At 42.1% G+C, this 14,860-nt stretch overlaps 1 protein-coding gene across 1 annotated transcript in view; it reads right to left on the minus strand.

Annotated features, from left to right (window-relative positions):
• PNPLA7 (patatin like domain 7, lysophospholipase) overlaps positions 1–14,860 on the minus strand; it is a 123,721-nt gene that overhangs the window by 85,591 nt on the left and 23,270 nt on the right. The window contains exons 14-19 of the mRNA XM_075772762.1: positions 14,484–14,584; positions 12,911–13,057; positions 8,915–8,992; positions 7,888–8,093; positions 2,901–3,032; positions 1,544–1,667 (exon numbers count right to left, since the gene is read on the minus strand). Coding sequence (XP_075628877.1) covers positions 1,544–1,667; positions 2,901–3,032; positions 7,888–8,093; positions 8,915–8,992; positions 12,911–13,057; positions 14,484–14,584 — 788 coding nt within the window. The remainder of the gene's footprint in view (positions 1–1,543; positions 1,668–2,900; positions 3,033–7,887; positions 8,094–8,914; positions 8,993–12,910; positions 13,058–14,483; positions 14,585–14,860) is intronic.

Genomic DNA, 14,860 nt, shown 5'->3' on the forward strand with positions numbered 1-14,860 from the left:
ATGTCATTCTACCTTTAATGAGGTAGCCCCAAAAAAAAGACTAAACAAAAGAGAGAGTTTGTGAGCATGCCTGCACACTCAAGAATAGCTCTGCTTCGCCAAGTACAGTCCCAAGCCAACAAAACTCCTCAGCCAGAAGCAGCACTGACCTTGGGAAGATATCCTTAAATACTGTCCACGTATAACTCAACCAGTACAGTGCACTCACCAGTCCAGACCACCTTTGTCTTCTGCTGGGAGTAGCACCAGAATTACCTCTTGTACTCCTTTGCAGTCACTTCTGAATGATATACAATTTATTTTAAAGTTACTAGGCAGGTGACAACGAGCTGTGAACACAGGTTGAAAAGGTCCAGAGATGTCATCCTCCCTACAAGAAAACTTTTTCCTTCTCTCAGGAAAAACTGGGACATTAGGTCTGTTCCCAGTCTCTCAGAGTGCACAAGAAACTCTGCCATGAACACTTTACGATGCTGGTACTGGTCTGCGACCCACCTGCGTCAGGGTCTCCCATGCTGATGGTGTATTCTGGCCCCAGCTACGCAGAGTCCTCCGTGATAGACCTCGCCCATGAGCAAGGGAGGAGGTAAGGCAGCAGAGAGACCCTCCGGTACCAGTAGGTAACGCTCAACTACAGGATCATGCCACGTTCTAAAATATCCCCTTTTGCAATCAGCACAATCTTGAATCAGCTCTCTAGTGGGAAACAGCCTTGCACTCCTCCTTCCTCTTCCTCTTGATCCCGATAAACAAGAATTTCTTCCCATAGTACTAATACCAACTCTCGTGTTTTCTTTATTCAGAGGTAGGCTAATGCTGGCTATAAACAGATGCACGTTACACGTTTCATCTTCAGCTCAGAAGGCAGAAGAGGGCCTGAACAACAATGTCAGAACTTCAGAAGCCTTCTAATTTTAAATATAAAAATCCAACAAGCCATACGTATTTATGGACTTCTATTTCAGTTGTTAACTACGTCTGAGAAACAAAAAATGAACATAGCAGAGAACTTAAACGTGGATAAATACTAAATTTTGAAATCAAAAGCTGCTTTAATAACTTTTAATAACTACACATTCCCTGAACAACCCGATGCAGCTTTGAAGTCAGCTCTGCTAACTTGGAGGAGGTTGGACTAGACACTTCCAGGAGGCCCCAGCCAAATTGAATCTTTCCAGGATACTAAAATTTATTCAAATCACCATTTAGGTGCACATTCCCACAATTCTTCCCAAACTTTTCTAACAGGCTGTGCTCCTTTCAATGTGAAAGAAACTAACTCGTATCACAACAGATCATTGTGCAGGGCTTTTTGGTTTGGTTGTGACTTTTCTTTGCTTATCTTTCTTTTTAAACCAAGTCCAATAATCCCATTCATGTATTGTTATATAAAGTTTCTGGGTAGAAGGGAGTTTCCGTCTTTTCAACTTGTGGTAGCCCTTAACTAAGATTAACAACTGATCAAAGCAAGATTTTGTTTGTTTAGTGTGGAGTCAATACCAATTTCTCAGCTGAAGAAATTGTTTTTGAAACAGGCTCTTACCACTCCAATTAAGTCTCCTCGGCCGTATTCACCAGTCAGGTGCTTTTTTCCATCATCCATCCGTATGACTGAGCGAAGTCGACCATTCAACACAATGTACGTGCAGTCTGACTTGTCACCCTGCCTGCAGAAAGAATAATCAATAACGAGGATTAGTGAAGCACCTTTGCTCATCAAATGCATCTCAAGCCTTTTAATAAATTGATCATCTTTCCCTACCTGACTTAGAGGACATAAGAAAATGTTTAACCAACAGTTAAACATAACAAGCAAACAAGAAATTGAACAGGAATCTGTTAAAAGGTGACTTGGAAAGGTGTTTAATGTTTAAATGTACAGGTTACTCTTAGGTCTGGAAGCAGATGACCAGAACAAAAGTGGTCTCTAGAGGAGACAACAGGCTCGTTACTGGTTACAGCAGGAGCTGCTTGTCACTGCCAGGTCAATATGGATGCGTAGAGAAATTCTGCAGGTCAAAGAGAAAAACCCCCAAGTGGCTCAGGGTTTGGATTCCTTTCAGTGCACACAGTCTGTCGGGAAGGTTTTGCTCTATCAAGTTTGCATGATTAGGAGCATGGTTTGGCACACAGATTGCCAGTATAACCTTGTACGCGGATGAAATGCCGTACTTCTGGTAGTGGGGTTAAAATTCATGTGAGGAATTCCAAAAGATTTTAACAAGATACTGTCAACTATGACTGCTTTGATGCACAAAGTAATCCAAAACTTCCATGAGCATAAGCACTGCAGGTATAGTTATAAAAATCAAAATTACAATTATATAGAACACGTACTCAATTAGACCTTTATTCTCCCACCACTGCAGCAACCATATAATGGCTCAAATGTATCCTAGTACAAAAATCCATAAAACTAAGTTTTCCAAGGATAACTTTTGCCCCTTAAACATAAAGCGCAGTGCCTCTCTTCAATTTACTCTTGAATAAGCCTAAATGAATTCCCTTGGAGTTTTGCTGTTTATTTTAGAACAGCTGAAAAACCTCTTTGAGCAATAGATGTTCATGCCCTTAACAATGCAGAAACTACCACCAGAACATACAACCGTCTATGTCTTAATCGATTATGTCACTTTAAAAGCTTGCCGAGACAACATAAAGGGTGAGGGATAGTATGAAAGAATTTTAGTAACACCTGGAGACAAGACACTGAAGCAATGTTGATGGGTACTGCAGAAAGAAAATAATCTCAAAATAGGCAAACAGATAAACCCGATGGAATGGTTGACAGATAGAATAAGAAACTCATTGGACTAAATTTATCACCAAGGGAGCACAGCCCCTTAACTATAAAAACTTAAATATTCAACAGACAACATGCAATTTTGTCCACATCTCACCTGTAAACAGCTCGTCCAGCCTCAACCTCCATCCAATCCAGGGCAAAGTCAATTTGCCTAACAAACGGGGACATTCTCTTCACAACTGTGTGGGCCACACCGAGAACCACGCTTGGCTGCTCCCGCATTATCCTAGAAGGAAAAAAAAAAAAAGTTATTCAAGTGTTTCCCCAAAATGGAATAGGCACAGCATGCCAATGCAACTGGGCAGTTATACAGGCGCTAATTCAGAAGTTAGTACATACCCCCTACACACACGCTCCACTATCGCCCCAACCACACTACATCGGTGATAATTTGACAAAGTTTGGGGCTTCCCAGCCTTCCAAACTAGCCCAAATTAAACGTCACTCAAAGGTGGCACTGTCCCAGAGGCAGCCTAGGCAGGATGGTAGCTAGCCCTGCTGCCTGGCCCAACTCCCTCTGAGCGCGCAGCGGGATGGACGGAGCCGTGCCAGCTCTGGTCTACGAGCCGCCCTCCCAACCTCCCCTTCACCCAGGTCTCTTACAACTCAGGGAAATGTTCGTGCTGTCCAGAAGATTGTCCCTTCCTGCTGTTCTGCACCTCTCAGTCTCGCACATGTGCACGTGTGCTCAGTTTCCCCTAGGTTTTTTATCAGGTCCAAACCCAATTATATGTAAAGTCTGATGCTCTTACATTTAAGAATAATTTTTCCCTGTTGCAAAGACCACAAAGAACTCAAATATCTTCTTATAAAGCTTCTGATCTTCACACTGAATCTTTTGAGTGATGTTTAATAGTCTCCACTAATAAAGATAGGATGTAATTCAATACTTTTCTCAAACTGGAAAACTTTGAGAGTGTTCTGCCAGGGAAAACTGCTAACTGACACTGACTGCGAGGCCCGAGGGAAATTGTGCTCACAGACACCTGATAACTGCTCATAAATGTCTTATTTCTTATTCTTTTTAGACTAAAGATCACTTCATCCTGTCACTCTGTGAGTAAGCACTCAAATTCTTACTGAAGCACGACTCCCCAGGAGTGAACCGATGGCGCACGTCTCTAGACGGTGTACCCGTTAGGACATCTTTTCTGTCCCTGTGCAGTGCCAAGAGCCATTGATGGCCGACTACTAAAAAGCAGTTAATTCAGAAAGCAGTGGGTAAGTGTACGCAGACCCGGCACGCAAAGTACACGCAGATAGAGAGGAGGGAGCCTCGTTCAAGCCACACACGGGCAGAAACAAAGAAGAGAAAATGATAAATACTTCGTACGCTTTCTGCATCAATGTTCCCTTTACAATGAAGATACCAGACTGCCATAAGACAATCTACTCGGGAGACCCTGTGTACCTGGGAACTCTGCTAAGCCCAAATCACGCGAGCTTTGTATCTAACCTCACATCCTAAACTTTCTAATAGCTTCTAAACTATCAGATCTCTCATTCATTGGTCCTGTAGCTGCAGCAAGGGACCAGAGCTGACAGCGACTACGGGTCGAGCGCAGCACACAGGGCACTGCTGGGACCTTTCATGTTTATCTACTCTCCTTACCCAATGCATTTTCACAATAATGAAGCTTGTAATTTCTTAAGCTGAAATCCCTGAATTTGAAACCAAAGACATTCCTAGGCGTATATCCCTATTCCATACTGAGCTCATCACACACGTACCCCTGCACTCATGTGTGCTACTAGGTGAGTTAAACTGAACACCAACTCTCATTTAGCACGGTTTAAAATCCAACCATCAAAACAGGATTCTGGAAAAGCAGGACAGCTTTCCTCTCCTGCCCCGAGGTTTCCATGTCCCCCCCCAGCTCCTACCCACGGCACGTACAGACTACCTTGGTTTCGATAAGCTATTATTGCACATGAAAACAACATGTTATCTTATGGAAACGTTACCACACCAACATAACTTCGAGCAAAGGCCAAAGGAGCTGGAAGGGGCACCCCAGGATAAGTGCCAATAAACAGGCAACACTAATCCCCCAACACACACAAAACACCCAGCCCTATCAGCTGATCTAAAAGTTAAATAAACCCCCCTGCAAACTCCTGAACGGTTTAGCTCATTGCTGTTACTCTACTGGCTTATCTAGCCCTCAAAGTCTCCTCCCACACAGGCTGTCTGCTGCGATCAGTAAAAGCCATTTACTCCTTTTCCTCCCTCAAGATATGTATCTTAATACTTAATGCATTCAAAATGTAAACTATGAACAGGCTGCTTTTATTTCCATCTGGAGCTCTCTGGTATTTCACTGATGCTATACAGCTTCTACAAGAGTGTTATGATGGAAGGTAAAAGCTCACCCTTATGCATAAGAAGAGAAAAGCAGATTTCCCCCCCCCCCCCCATTATAAGCCAAGTTTCCTTCCTTCCTTTCACCTGGGCATTTTCAACTTTGCTCTTCTGCTTTGCACATGACTGACACTGGGAAAATTAAAAATCAAAGCTCTGTACAATAGAAACCTGCTCCTGAAGGAATCCTCAGGATTCTTTATTAGAAAGCTCACCAAATATAGTGATGAAAAGGCTAAACTGCTGTCTGCAAAAACCTGGGACTTATGTGGATATCCTTGTGAATGTGGATGCAATTTGATATTCAGCTTGGCTGGCGATACAAAATAAAAATCAAAGCACTCCTGCTAATCTGGCAAGCGCACATGATTAAGACTCTAAACTGTGAAATTTACTGAAGCAGAAAATGTGACAGAGTCCCTGGTACTGCAGAACCTGAACATATTCCCTCAAGCGCGTCTGCTGACAACTTGATTACACTGTTCGTCAGGAGACACCAACAGTTGCAGCGTAGGCACTGCACACTTAGTACATCAGTTCGGCAAAATAGCAAAGCATTTAAGGTATATACTATATAATTAGCTTGTGTCACCCCTATACTTAAACTCTACATTTGCAGATAGCTATTTAGTGCCACGTAAAAGGCTCCTGCCCCAGAGTTTCTGTGAAAAGGATTTAACCTGTTGTCCAACATGCAACGTGCAATTCTAAACCCTGGGCTGCTTCCATCACTGTGCTCTTAGCCTAATGGCAACTAATGACCGTGTTCCTTCTGCTTCATCCTCTCCTTAATTATTGAGAAAAACACACATACAATGTTCCAGGGCAGCTCAGAGAAAAAGAGTAATATATTTGACAAGAAAGGAATTTTGGAGAATAATGGAGGTTCTTGTCAAATTTCTTCTGGTCAGTAAGAAAGATTAAGAGCCAACAGAAAAAAAAGTTTAAAAAAATATCATTCCTGGGAGATTCCAAGCAAAGGAAAAAGCCAAACATTGTAGGACTGTGAGCACAGAATCTGGCACAACTAGTGCAAAATAAAACTTGCTTCTAATTTTATCAACAAGTTTTTTTTTCTCATAGAGTTCAAAGCAAAAATGAACAAACTCGAAGAAACCTCATGCTTTTCAAAGACTTTCTACAATGACACTTTTAAATATGGGAACAGGAGTTACAAGTGATATAAAACTTGAGTTTCAGGAGAAATGGTGAAGATGGAACGCTGGAAGATCACAGAGATCGTAAAATGCAGAGAACTGGCAACAGACTTTTTAAAGGAGAAAAAGAAAGATTTGCAAAGGTCCCAGAAATGATGCAGATGTGATACAGGATGGGTTTGAGATCACTGGCTGGGAAGGAGTTAATGAAAGCCAAAAAGTAAGGTGGAATAAACAAGAGACGACTCGATTCTCGAGATAGAAAACTCAGGAAAACGAGCTCAAGCAAATGAGTCCATCCAGGACTCAACATCAAAACTGAAAAAAAGGAGTATAAAGTAGAATCTGACTGGCGTGCTGAGACAACAAAACGAAATTTGAAGTAAAAAACAAGTGAGAAAACAACAGTAGAAAAAGAAATAAAGAAAAGGCAGGAGTTTAGAAGAAATAGATCAGCTAGCGCTTAGAATGGCACAAGTGGGGAGCATCTATCAGAAATTAGGTCAAAGAGTTGACATCCACTGCACAGACCTGGAAAAACACAACTAATCAACCACGCCACTGCTGAGAACAGCACATTTGGTTTTATAGCACACAGTCTTTTGCCTGAAATGAAAAGACAAAAATCACAGAATAAGATTCTGCAGTAGAGTTGATTAGGAATAGAAACAATTAGAATTATTTTGAAAGTACAAGGGACAAAGAAATACACAACACAACCTCAACAAGTCCTACACAACACAGGCCTGATGGCATATTCAAGCAGAAGTCGAAAAAGGAGATTAGAAAAGGAGATAGGGGTATTTGACACAAATTATGTGTGTGAACTAATAGTAAGCCTTAACAAATGGATCATGGAATAAATCAAGAGCATTGATCATTAATATTGGACAATGAGGCTAACTGCAGTCATCATATTGGGTTTGGGGGTGTGTTTTGTAATTCAGAAATACCTACATCCCCCTTTAGGCATTAAGCCACAAGTCACGTACTACTTCCAAGGTCCAGAAAAGAACCTGTCTAGCACAGGGACACTGTTCTTTCACCTACTGCACTGAAAGCCTCCAGTCACACCAAGGCCAATCATTCATACCACACCCCACAGCCTGGGCTGTGTTTGGAAACAGAACTGGGGCGGGTCTCCAGCAAAAGGGAATAATGAATCTAAGAGAAAGGGCCTGGCAAAGAAGTACTCAACCCAGCAAAGCACAGGCTCTGGCCAGACCTTCTTATTTGGATTATAAAGTATATGAGTCTTAGGTCATAAATCACACCCCGTTGGGTTAAGCGCTCTATAAACCTGGAACAAAAGAGATATCGCCATTTAATATTACCACGTTCCCCGCGTTACGTCTTGCTGGAGATAAAGCCATCTGATAGATGGGTCAGAGCTCATCCGGGCATTTAAAACCCTCACGTAAGCTATCTGGTTTGCTACGGGACGTATTGTAGCAGTACCATGCCACACGTACATCCACCGCTCCTGTTTGTTTAAAAGGGCCATAAAGGAATACAAAATTAAAAAAATAAAGATCAATGTATGTTTTGATGGCAGAACTCACTCATAGAAATGGGACTTGGAAATAGAGAGGAAGCTGCAGTCTCGATTGGCCTTGATGGTGAAAATCAGTGGTTCCCCAGTCAGGACAGCGAGCTGGCCTACGAGTTCTCCTGGATGGGTGATGAACAGACAGGTGTCCTCCTCCGAGTCTATTTTCCGTTGGTACACGTGAAGCATCCCCGAGACCACAAAGCAAACATTAACATCCTGGAGAAAATGGAAAAAGAGCTCAATAAAATCCCCAAAGATTTTAAAAGCAATTATCACAGTGACAGTACTATCATGACCAATCTGTTTTCCAGAAAGCTCCCTATAGTTTTTGAACAATTAGGTGATAAAATAAGACACAATAGTGAATTATTAAAAGCAGGTTATGAATATTTAAAACTAAGCAGCCACAATATTGAAAAATGTGTTTCTCTCCGTATGGTTGTGAAAAACGAAGGCTGCATCTGTAAGATCTCAAGAAATAACAACAGAATTGAGAATGGAAATGACGGGGTAATCACAGCAGCATGATGAGGGACATCGCAGTTCAGCAGAGCAGAGTACAGCAGCACTGTAATTGGAGCTGCCCCTCATCTGCCGTGCATAAGCTTGTCTATTTGCACAGTATTATTATAAATGAATCTCATTATATCCTAAACACACTTTGCTACAAACAAATAAAATTGGATTTCTGTTGTATAGGGGGGAAACAATGCTTTACTGCAACAGAGTGACATCATGGAAAGCCCGCAGTGCGGGGCATGAAAAAGGGCTGCCCAATCTCCGTACGTCCTCAGGGAGGACAGAGGTATGACACTCCATACAAAAAAACAAGCTGAAAACAAACAGGTACCAAATTTCTGCTCTGACTACACCCCATTTGCACAGAAAAGCTGAGAGTTGGGACTGTTTCACCTCGAGAAGAGGAGGTTTGGGAGCAGGATTTTTTTACTTATCATCAATGTGTATAAATACCTTACGGTGGGGGAAAGGCTGAGCCAGACCTACATTCCCTCTACTCTGAGATGACGCTCACTCACCTGATCGCCTTGCCTCGATAGCACAGTCCCGGCAGTAACCTGATGCAGCGTCACTTTGCCATTCAACAACGAAGGATCCTGGGGAAGAAAGGGGCAGGGGGTACAATTTACTCATCTGTGCACGTGCGAAGATCCAAGAATGTGAGGAAGCATCCAAATAAAGCAAGTAGGAGGAATAATTACTAAAGACAATGTTATAAGTACTTGAATCTCTTTAAAATGTGGTGCATTATTTTTTTATTTCTCTACCCAACAGATGTTTCTTCTAGCAGAAAAAAAAAAAAAGGTGTAATTGGTTTCAAATGATCAGACTTTGATTCTTAAGGATTTTATATTTGTGAATTTTGTCCCAGACACTTTTAAGGGTCTATAACAAAAAGAGACCTATATCAGCTGGCATGAAAATCATGAAATATGAAGTTATTTTCAAGGGAAGGTGAAACCAGAGGAGACTATCTACATCATGCAGGAACTGGACGAGGTGATCTAACACGTGCTTTGTCACAGCCCTTCCCTGGTCACACAGCTCAGCTGTGCTGTGCATGCGTAGCAGGTTTTCCTACACGCTGTAGACCAAAAGCTTCCTCAAGTAATGAATTCTTGTGTGCGTGCACACATGGATTGCACAGGAGAGTGGGAATTTTCCTCCCGACTGAGGAGCGCACGGGAGGGTCTTTCCAAAAGCCTGCCCTCGGTTTGGGGTCAACCCCAAAGCCTTGCAGTGGGAAGGAGCTGATCTGGTTAAGTGCACCAGCCGATCAGAAGATTCCTTCCCAGCTCCAAAGCTGGCCCCATCGTAATCCCCACAACCACCAGGCACGGAGAGAATTTCCTTTCACCTCAAAGAACTGCTCGTACAATCTGTTGGCCCACGTGCAGTCACTATCAAACCCTAACGGTTTAGGCCACCTTTGCTTCAGCAAAACTTTCACCCAAAGAAGCAAATTTTCAAAAGCTCAACGTCTTATTATCATCATCCGAATGGGCAAGGGCAAAAACATAGGCTCCGCTACCTGATTCTTGCTTTATGCTAAAGAGCAACCGTGCAGTCCCGGTGCCTGGCAGCTTAACCTCTGCAAGGGAAAGCCGGACACTTCTGTGTCCCGTGCTTTGCCACAGAGGTAGAACCACTAAAAGCAAGAGAGCTGCACGCACGCTCCAGCACAAGCAGCATCACAGAATCTGCCCGTAGTCATTAACCTTATTGCAGCAGGAAAACAACACAGCAGAGATGTAAACATTTTATCATTGTAATTGTTCCGCCAGGTTTTTCTCTTCATTTTCCGTTGAAAAAAAAAATGGAGCAAATGAAATAATCAGAATTATTCTCTACACCTACAGCTGATAAAAGGAACAGATTTTCATCAAAAAATAGTTTTATTGAAACCAATCTGTTTCATGGGAACACATCCAATGCAAAGAACCTGACAAGCACCTGTCAAAATATTTCAGTTCAGCAACATCAACTCAACTAATTTCTATGATTTTTTTTCTATATTTATACATTTATGGTCGTATAGTATTACCTATACTTAAAGACAAAGTTTTAACTAAGAAAGTATCTCACGGCAAGGGAATACAATCTCCCTAACGAGCTCTACTTATCAACGGCTTTTTTTGGCTGCGTTAGCTCCAACAAAAAATTGTTGCAAAGATTTTCTTCACGTCTAAGACTACTTTAGTATTGGAATAGATTGCACACAAAGCTGTGAAGTTCTCATCATTGGAGATCTTTAAGAACAGCTTAGACAAAAAGCTGCCAGAAATGACTTAGCAATATTTGACTCTGCCTTGGGCATGAAAAGAGACTGAACAACCTCCAAGCAGTCCTTGAAATTCTCTTTTTCTGTGCTATTACTACCCTGATTAAGCAACAAAGGAGTTGAAAAACAAGATGACAGACGAGATCCAGCCTGTCTCATATCTTCTCTCTCAAATGGGCAAGACCAGAAAATGCAAATGCAGCACTGCAGAGTTACAGGGTTTGAGCTAAATAACTGCACTGATCCCCTCCAGCCACCAGCTTTTAGGAAAAGAAGTCGCCAGCACAGCAAAATCCATTTCACAACAAGTTTCTTTCTTTGTGATTCTATAATAAATGAGCAGAGGTTTATGATGCAGAAGTGAAAGCACAAACCACTTATAAAAAAAATAAACAAAAATGGTAATTAACTGGGACAAATACTTTTTTTTTGTCAAAGGAAGCGACTCAATTACCTATAACCCCTGCAGAAGATACGCCCTGCAACGTTGTTTAACTCTCATATGAAAACTGCAGATAAACTTGAAAACACGTAGAAATTGTATTAGATTGAAAACCATTCATTACAGAGACCCAAGGCTTTCAAGTTATTTAAAACAAAAGAAAAAACAAGAAAATCTTAATTCTGAAACCAGATACCTAAGGGTCATTTAAGCTAATACTGGTTCTCAGTAAATTATCCCCTCCTCTCTCTCTCTCTTACAGTCTCATGAAAAAAACCAATAACCAAACAACAAACCAACACCATCTGTCATCAAAACACCTTGATTTTATTCACACTGATTGGCTGCTCTGAAAAATGACATCTTAAAATGCCTCCAGCCAGCTAAGAAATGAAAGATCTGAGCTAATTTTTTAAGAGAAGAGCTTACAGAATTTGTTTTCTTCCTTGATGTAAGCAGTATTGAGAACAAATATTTTAAACACAGTAAGATTTTTCTTCCATTGCCTGTAGAAGAATCAACTTTTGCTATCCTGTGTAGAAAAAATTAACACTGACCTTTAAATGAGACTTCTAGCATCGGGCTACACTCCATTGGATTCTTATTTGCTTGTGAAAAGCGGAGTTGCTATAATATCAAAGTTTGAAAAGCCTATCTTATTTCATTATTATTTAGATCTTCATGTTAAAACCACTGCCTATTAGATGCTGCGTTTTAAGGATACTGTTCCAATTAACTTCAACTCTAAGCTGTTTGCTTGTTAATTACTGAGAAATTTATTCTAGATTCAAATAAAATAAATACCGTAATTGGTAGTTTCGGTGATCTTGGAATTTTTGCTCATGATCCAATAGGTCTAAAAAGGAAGACCTCACTTGTATATCGGGTACAAATTTTTGTCACAAGCAGCAGCTGAGGCCAGTCCTACCCAGAACAGAAGGCTGAAAAGATGAAAGTAGCTAGTCCTACTTTATCTGTAACAAGAATTTCTCCTAAAACAGTCTGTAGCCTTTCATGAGGATATAAATGCCTGAAAAACCTGAAAGTTAACGTAACACCATAGTTAAGCCTCCTGCAGACGAACAGCCAGTACTCTGGCAGCATCACCAGACTCGAGTTATTGAAATCCACGCTGTAAGAAAACTGGGGTATCTGTGAATGACTTAGATGTACCATTTTCCCAGATTGTCTGATTAACTGCATGAAGAGACACGTTGCTGTAATGAAATGCGGCTGGAATCATACAAACAATGAAAACAAACATTTTCACTCCTTACAACGCTAAGGCGATAAGAGGGGCTGAGGTCAGCAACACAACTGCGAAGGCACCAGGCATTTAACTTGGAACGGGCACGGCGCAGTCGCTCAGCTGTGAAATGCCCTCGTAGGCATTGGCCAAATACAGAGCTTCAATTCCAAAAACCAAACGAGGCACTCGGATGCTATGCCAACGGGATTAATAGTTTCAGCAGTCACCTGAGTGCATTTACATAACTTCTTCACACAGCATGCGAGAGCACGAAATTACAAGGCGGCAGAAATTGCACGTTTACTTCTTACATGGATAAATCTGTACACAGTGAGAAAAGATTCATGCAGTGCATTTCAGTATGGGCTTTTCAAATGGCAGAACAATTCAGATTTATTTCAGTCCTGCTAATAACTTCAACAGACTAGAGAATAAAACATTCAGCTAGTCTACAGTGTACCAGGGAGACAATTTACTTTTCAGTGCCTGGCGGAATGAGCTGAAAAGCAAAACCAAAGTCATTTCTTCCTGCAATAACTTACATCAAGTTTCATCAAGGTTGAAAGGTCTTTCTTCGCTGCTTTGACGATGGCATCAATATGTTTGCTATTACAGGAATCTTGCACAGCACTATAATGGAAAACTGCTGATGGAGTTTCTGTCACTGTCACAGTCTTCTTCAGTATCGACTGCAAAGAACGGATATACAACAAGTAGCAGTTTAGACGTTATAACTGGCACCCACCCAGCAAAAACTTGCCGTATCATCTGTGTTCTTTATCCACCACAACTGGTGGCCTGAAAAAAAATAAAGCTAGGTTTCCAAAAAAGCAACAGCTTGCTAACTTCATTATCCTTGCATTTTTCTGCAAAGCTTGACGCTCAAGTCAAACAAAGTTACTCATCACAGCTTGCAAAAGGGAAGAATAAGAGACTTCTCAGAAACTGGGCAGCTGCCAGATTGATAGAACCAAAACTTGATGAACACCATATACAAAGATGGAGGAAAAGATAAAATGTTGGTCAAGGTCACATTGAGTCACAGTTTCTCTTTAGATTTTGGTTTGCAGTTTTATAATTCAAGAGCGTTTTTGTGCTCTTAACTTCCAGGTCAGTATTACGAATACAAAGCACAAAAAGAAAAACCAATTTATAAATCATGACTGAATACCTACAGAATGTTCACAGGCTGATGCAGCAAGGAATTAAAAACTTGCAAAGTAGTTCTCACAAATAAAACATGGTCTAGCAAATTCACTTTTCCAAATAATCCTTTTCATGAGTCAGAGGAAGGCAATATCTAAAATGAAGAAGTTGCAGCAGCGCTTTCCCATTACTTCATAGAATCATGAACTGGTTTGGTGGGAAGGGACCTCACAGCCCACCCAGTCCCACCCCTGCCATGGGCAGGGACACCCTCCACTAGCCCAGGTTGCCCAAAGCCCCATCCAACCTGGCCTTGAACACTGCCAGGGAGCCAGGGGCAGCCACAGCTTCTCGGGGCACCCTGTGCCAGGGCCTCAGCACCCTCACAGGGAAGGGTTTCTGCCTCAGATCTCATCTCCATCTCCCCTCCTGCAGCTTCAGGCCATTCCCCCTTGGCCTGTCACTCCCTGCCCTTGTCACCAGCCCCTCTCCAGCTTTCCTGGAGCCCCTTCAGGGACTGGAAGGGGCTCTAAGGTCTCCCCGCAGCCTTCTCTTCTCCAGGCTGAACAACCCCAATTCTCTCAGCCTGTCTCCAGAGCAGAGGTGCTCCAGCCCTCGGATCAACTTCGTGGTCCTCCTCTAAACTCACTCCAACAGCTCCGTGTCCTTCTTGTCCTGGGGACCCGCGAGCTGGATGCAGCACTGCAGGGGGGGGTCTCACCAGAGCAGAGGGGAAGGAATCTCCAGAGTTTCAAGATCTGCACTAAAAAGCCTTAACAGTCACCAAAATCTACTGAAAAAACTGTAAGTTAAAACACACCAATAAAGACGACCAAATACCACAACTTGTACAGAGTTGCAAGGGCAGCGTTTCAAAGTAAGGGAGAAAATGTTTCTGTTACAGAGTAAGGACGAGTAAGGGACTACAGTGGGAGAAACATGGTGGCACCTCCAAAGGAGAAGACCTACCTTGCCCACGGCAGGACTGCTGGCAGCGTCCTCCGAGCCAAAGTGCACTCTGGCTCTTTCATACGCCATGTCCATGTCCGACTTTGCACCGCTGGAATTGCCTAAAAAAAGATTTTGTATTGCTTGTAATCACCTCCTTTATTACCGTTTCTCAGAAACGGCAGACAGTACACAAAGTTGAGCAACTAGAAAGCAGTATCCTCATGTTCTAACTTATTTCCTGGTTCCTTTGGGCCTGGAAGATCTGATGGGAAATTTAAATCTTCTCATCTGAGTCCATGTATACAATATGCCCCAAAATTCCCACATCCATTCTTGTACAGAGATTAATTATTTTGGGGTAGACAAAACAGAGTCAGTTTGGATCTGAAGATCAT

The sequence above is a fragment of the Balearica regulorum genome, chromosome 20 (genome assembly GCF_011004875.1).
Source record: "Balearica regulorum gibbericeps isolate bBalReg1 chromosome 20, bBalReg1.pri, whole genome shotgun sequence".
Classification (NCBI taxonomy): domain Eukaryota; kingdom Metazoa; phylum Chordata; class Aves; order Gruiformes; family Gruidae; genus Balearica; species Balearica regulorum.